Raw genomic sequence first — 6506 nt, 5'->3', positions numbered from 1 at the left:
TTAAAAAAAAACAAAAACAGAATTGAGCCTATATTTGCCCTGTAGGCATATAGCTTAGACCCTACTTGTGTTATTTTTTGGTTTACCATGTGTCTGTGAAATAGGCTATTTTTCTGTTACGACATCCTTTTAAATCCGTTTTTTCTTTTTCTTTCTTTTCTTTTCTTTTCTTGTCTTTAATAAATAAATAAATACATAAATAAATAAATAAATAAATAAACAAACAAACAAATAAAGAAATAATATTTGGTAGGCCTAGCTCAGGTTGAAAATAGCCTAGACTTCAAAATGATAATTAATAGGTAGGCTACTGTATGTGCAGTGTTTTTTCATTACTCCTGAGATAGAAGTCGATTTGTAGGTTCTTGTCTTGAATCTTTACTTTGGCTATACTGTTTGAGAATAATTGTCCTATGTAGCCATAGCCTGTTTATTTCCTAAAGGCTTAAAAAAATAAAAAAAAAAGTCTAAGCCTATATTGGTCAACATGAAAATAAACTTCACTGCTAGTCATGTAGGCCTAGAATTAGGACTAATCTAAATTATTATAACACATAGTGCCATGTTTAGGCTAAATTAGGTTAAGCAAAGTCGATGATCAGTCTTAACCATATTCTGTAGCCTATTTCAATAAGGTGATAGCTTCTTGCTCTTGGCTACTGCTTGCAGTGATAGCATCGCGGAACTACAAATCCCATTTTCTCAGACTGCATGCACTTCCGAAATAGGCCCAGCATGCATTTCGATTCTTCGTGTGAATGAAGAATGAAGCGAAATGGCTAACACCAAAGCTGACGTTATTATACCGAATTTTGAATGTCCATCGTGGTGAGTCTCACCAGTGTAAAATGCACTCGAGTTTATTATCGAATAACACATCTGTTGCAACTACTGTGTGCTTGGAGAGCGGTTAGATGTGCACGAGACAGGTCCCTTGTTAGCTAAGTAGCTAGCAAAGTAAACTTAGCTTGCTAGGACCATGCACACAGTGAGTATCCAGTACAAGATTATTCAGGGATATTCCTGTTGTAAAACTAATTTAATATAGTTTCCGATCATCTGTGCTCTGTAATCTTTCAATGAGCAATATGTGATCAGTTTATGCACGGTGAAACAGTTCATAGCATGGTAGGCTATATGAAGGGATCTCAATTCGCAACATGCAAAGCAATGCAAGCTATCAGTTTAGTTTAATCGTCAGCTTTAACGTCACACTTTTAATGCCCCCTTGTTTGTACTTTGTGGCAACTAGAGATACGGTTTTTTATCAGTTATTAAAACTGCTTTCAGCATTCTCAGTACTTGCAATAATTCTGGTCATTAGACAGGGAAGGGCTTGTACCTTGCTGCAAATATAAACATGTTTTTTTTCCCCCAGGGCAGGGAAGCCTCCTCCTGGTCTTCATTTGGATGTAGTGAAAGGAGATAAACTCGTTGAGGTAGGACGAGCAGTTTGGCACCGACACTATTGATAATACGGCTGGCAGTTTACTTAAGTGTACTTTGACAAGCTTGTGTATGCATTCGTGTACCTCTCTGCCTTATTGGTTTACAGTGTTCCCTAAAACCCATATGGTGGTGGCCAATAGATATAATAGAGCTTTATTATATATATGGTGGTAGCCACTTGATTGGCATGATGATTTTACAGAGAGTGGTTACCCCATTCCTCCGGGCCAAATTCCCCATTACATGTAAATTGGACCTCAAGTTATTTTCAGGGCGTCTACACTATAGACTCCCAACATTACATCCAGTCATTGGTTTAATCCACAGAGTAATTATATTATGACTTCATTCAAGTGCATGTTATATTTGAAAACGACCAGTAATCATTTAGGAACCTGTGGACTATCTTTTATCTTTATACATGGTCTTGCATGAAAGTCCAGGCATATGATGGTGACCCAAACTATATGGCAGCCCCACCCTTCCCCCTGCACTCGATACTAACCTGGCAGTCAGCAGCCCACAAGTGCTTGCACTTTGGTGTCTGTTTAGATGTGGCTGTCGGGTCAATAGAAGTGCTAGATGAAATCCCCGCAAGATTTAAGCTCGGAGTGTGAAGATATGCTCTGTGTTATGACCTGCGGAACAATGACTGACATACCCATCAGTTTGTTGTGTAATTACTTTATATTGGTATATTGATATTTGTTTATGTGATTTAATTTAATGTTTATGATGTGTATACATTGTATGTCCTGTTGCTTCTTTAGTTGATGTCATCAGAGTATAATGTCATCTCTGTATGAGACTGCGCTATTTGGGCCCAGTGCTTCCTCATTTAACCTATGTGTTCTATGTAGAAACTCATCATAGATGAGAAGAAGTTCTACATGTTCGGGAGGAACCCGGACATGTGCGATTTCACCATCGACCACCAGTCATGTTCGCGTGCACATGCCGCCCTGGTGTACCACAAGCACCTCAAAAGGGTGTTCCTCATCGACCTCAACAGCAGTGAGTGAGCCCTCGAGTACACCTTTACCCTGCACGCTGCATCACAGTTCTCTAGCTAGCACACTTACAGCTAAAAAAGGCCATTGGATTGACCTTAAGATGTGAATGTGGAAGGTTGTTGAGAGAGTGTAAGTGCAGGTTAGAGTGGCAGATATGAGAATTGTGTCTCTAGGATTAATCTAGTTCATCATTTGTACATTCAGAATAGTAACATTCTTGCTAGATTCTTTTGTGCAGCTAATTAATTAATGCCAAGCATCCAAGGTATCTATCGTCAAGCTGTTTATCATGCAAATGTAGCATTAACGCTCCTCATTTAAGATCCATCATATGTATTGTGAAGTAATCAATTGTCAATGTTTAAAAGAGAGTGTACGCTCATGCAAAGATGAGATGGGAGCCTTTTATTTTTAAAAATGGCTTTTTAATGAGTCTCTGGTTGTGTGGTTGTCCTCAGCCCACGGTACATTCCTGGGCCACATTCGGCTGGAGCCTCACAAGCCCCAGCAAGTGCCTATCGACTCCACCATGTCGTTTGGGGCCTCCACCCGCTTCTACACCATCAGGGAGAAGCCCCAGAGCCAGCCCGGGGCAGCAGCGGGGGACACCAAGGCCGGGGAGGACGAGGAGCTGAAGGGCCTCCTGGGCCTACCAGAGGAGGAGACTGAGCTGGAGGTGTGTGTGTCGTGTGTCTGTGTCTGTGTCTGTGTCTGTGCCTGTGCCTGTGTCTGTGTCTGTGTCTCTCTGTGTGTGTGTGTGTGTGTGTGTGTGTGTGTGTGTGTGTGTGTGTGTGTGTGTGTGTGTGTGTGTGTGTGTGTGTGTTTCTGATTACCGTAATTTCCCAACCATTAGCCGACACAGGAAATGACAGTAGTGAGTGATATATTGTGGATGTGCATGTGTGAGTGTTTATGTGTTTGTGTGTCGCTATGTGTGAGAATGTGTCTGTGTGTGCGTATGAGACTGTTGGAGTACACTGTCTGAGTGTGTGATTTGCGTATGTATGGAAGAGTAGGTGCGTACTTGAGATGTGTTTGTTTAATTGCACAGTATTTATTGCACAGCATTGCATATGCTTGCGGGCTGTATTGGCCTTGAGAGACAGAGAGAAAGGAGTTTTATCTTGTGCATGCGAGAGAGACAACTGTCGTCATCCTGTGTATTTTTACTCAGCTGAATGTATTTTAGTGCATGTGTTCGTGCGTCTGAGGCTTGACCTCAGTGCAAGGGGGATTGCTGTTGGACTAGCATTTGCATGTTTGCTGTTATAGCACCAGATATAGCTGCTCTTGTTTTGTACTGAGGCGAGGCGTATAGCAAAACCGCACCTACTGTAGTCCTTTGTGTAAGAAAGCCAGTAATATTTTTTGTATAGACTCATGAACTATGCACTGACGGGAAAGCACCTTAAATGTCAATGTACCTATGACAATAAAGATCTATTCTATGCTATTCTATTCTATTCTATTCTATTTTGCTTTGTGTTAGAATCTGACCGAGTTCAACACGGCCCACAACAAGCGCATCTCAAGCTTGACCATCGAGGAGGGCAACCTGGACATCCAGCGGCCCAAGAGGAAGCGCCGAAACTCCCGAGTGACCTTTAAGGAGGACGACGAAGTCATCAACCCAGGTACAATAAGCATGAGCTGTTTTGACATTGCGAAACGGTTATCTCTTCACGTACTACTGCTTTTTTACTTTCTATTTTGAAATACATTTAGATACATTTTAATGCCGTGTAAGATAGTAATGAAACATCATGGTGAATTGAGTGCAATAAAGCGGAGACTATATAAAGCATGCTATTTGGGCTTTAGCACAGTGTGACTTGTGACATTTCGTGTGTGCTAACCACTGTGCATTCTGTCTGGTTGCAGAGGACATAGACCCATCAGTAGGGCGCTTCAGGAACATGGTGCAGACCGCAGTGGTTCCTATGAAGGTGAGATTTAAGGAGACAGACACCGCTTTGCTTACCAGAGCGCTGCTACTGTAATTTGGGACCTCACTGATGGGAAAATTAGAAATTCAGCTTCCTATACGGTCTGAAATGGACTTCAAGCCATCTTTACTCATATAAGGGCACTGAAGTACTGCGGGGAGTTCTCAGAACGTTGGAAGTGCGTTTGATTAGTAAAAAAGGTCGACATTAATGTCAGTAAGGCTTGAGTTACCCGTCATAAGTGATTCAGTTTTCACTTCTGCTTCTTCTGACCTTCTTCTTTTTTTTTTTGGCCACAGAAAAAGAAGCTGGAGGGTTACCAGAATGCCCTGGGCCTGGACGACTCCGTGCCTCGCTCACACACACTCAGCCTGGGCTCCCGGAGTGGGCTCTACTCCGACCTGCCACCCAGCCACCAGGAGGGGCACCCCGGCGCCACCATCCTCGGGGGGCTGCCGCTGCCCCTGCCCAACCCCGCGCCAGAGGTGGACCTGGCGCCCGAGCCCCAGCTGCCGCCCATCACCCTCAACCCCACACCGGTGACGGGCCTCTACCCGCCCGAGGCCCTCAACGAGCCACGCAAGAAGAAGTACGCCAAGGAGGCGTGGCCCGGGAAGAAGCCCACCCCCTCGCTGCTCATTTAGCCAATGGGGTGTCGGCGCTGTCTCGTTTGGGTGGACACTTCTTAGAGATGACACGAGGAGGAGTGTTGAAGAAGAAGAAGATGGAGGAGACGGCCGTGTACGAACTGACTTTTTTTTCACACATTTTTTTACACAGATCTATTTATACAGGGTTTGTCTCACTTTGTTATGGGGTGGGGTGGGGTGCGGGAGGGGAGCTCTAAAAACTTGTATTAGCCTATGAGTGACACTGTTGATTGCATTCCATCTGTTGTCATCCATTGGAAGGACCATGATTCCATGATGGATCTGTTTCCCCTGACCCCATTCACATCTATTGCATATGAGAACATGATGAGGCCGCCATGTCATTTCTGACTCCTGGTAACCCTGTTGTTTTGACACCATTTTAGTTTCGTTTTATTGAGGACTTTTTAACATGTACAGTGTTGCAACCCCCCCCCCCCCCCCATGCTTTTTTTGCAGATTGTTTGCATCAGTTGCAGTGGCATCAAAAGGCTCTTGGATATTCCTTCATGTAGTAGAGTGCTATGAATGGTAGTTATATACCCGCACTCGGACTCAGTCAGGGATTGCCTCACTGTGACTTGTGTGTTTGGTTCTCTTTAAGGTTATATTCTTGATGGTTATTTTGTGTAATTTGTACTTAATTTCTTTAGCTATTTCATACTTTGTCCTCTCTACACATACAATGGACAGAATATACCGTATGTTAACAAAGCCAGTCCTTCAAGACCAAGTAGATGAAATTGTCAAGTGGAGTCTGAACGTGCAGATCGGGGTTCAGCAACTGTACTGACCTCAACAAAATGGACCCTTGAGGACAGCAGTGAAGAGTGTTTAGCCAAACACTCCACAAACAGGAAACCGTTATTTTAATGATTTTTTTTTCTGCATCCACTAGATGGTGCTGTGAGGAACACAACCTTTCAGAGTAGTTGAGTCTTACAAATGTTGGGCATTGTGGCCTGGGCTGGCTCACTTTAAAGTGGACCTAAGGAAAAACATCATCATTTCAGCTTAACTTTGGTCTGTTCTGGTACTTCGAAACAACCTACTAGAAACACCAAGTTCTCCACATAATGGTTGTGTAAATGGAAACTTTGTTGTGTCGGATACAGTGTCCAGTGTGTCTTTGATAACGTCTGAGAGCAAATAAACACTTTTGTCATTTTTTAACAATTCTATAGTGTCACTAATGATTTTTGGTACATACCAATGTAAGTTTTGTTTTGAGATTAAAAATATTGAAATAACTCCCTCTGGGAGTTCCTCCCGGAAATGACTCCACCTGACCTGGCTAATGAAATCATGCATGGCAATATATGGGAACAAGGCAATAGCTTGGATCCGATGTTATCACACGGTCACGGCATACATTCTTGACAATTACTGAGTCTGACGTGGCATTGTCAATTCAAGAGACAATGCCATGTCATGTCACTTGGATTGCA

General features: G+C 43.1%; 1 protein-coding gene and 1 non-coding gene across 2 annotated transcripts; both read left to right on the top strand.

Moving 5' to 3' along the window:
* Window positions 1–684: 684 nt before the first annotated feature.
* Window positions 685–6234, top strand: ppp1r8b (protein phosphatase 1, regulatory subunit 8b). The gene is made up of 7 exons (XM_062539295.1): window positions 685–828; window positions 1379–1439; window positions 2310–2463; window positions 2921–3138; window positions 3952–4096; window positions 4344–4408; window positions 4708–6234. The coding sequence occupies exons 1-7, from the start codon at window positions 776–778 to the stop codon at window positions 5050–5052; spliced, it is 1041 nt and encodes a 346-aa protein (XP_062395279.1). The 5' UTR covers window positions 685–775; the 3' UTR covers window positions 5053–6234.
* Window positions 1938–2100, top strand: LOC134083495 (small Cajal body-specific RNA 1). The gene has a single exon (XR_009939739.1). It is a non-coding gene; the product is annotated as a small Cajal body-specific RNA 1 (non-coding RNA).
* Window positions 6235–6506: the final 272 nt, after the last annotated feature.

Source organism: Sardina pilchardus, chromosome 6 (assembly GCF_963854185.1).
Source record: "Sardina pilchardus chromosome 6, fSarPil1.1, whole genome shotgun sequence".
Taxonomy (NCBI): Eukaryota; Metazoa; Chordata; class Actinopteri; order Clupeiformes; family Clupeidae; genus Sardina; species Sardina pilchardus.
This window is presented reverse-complemented; position numbering and strand designations above follow the sequence as displayed.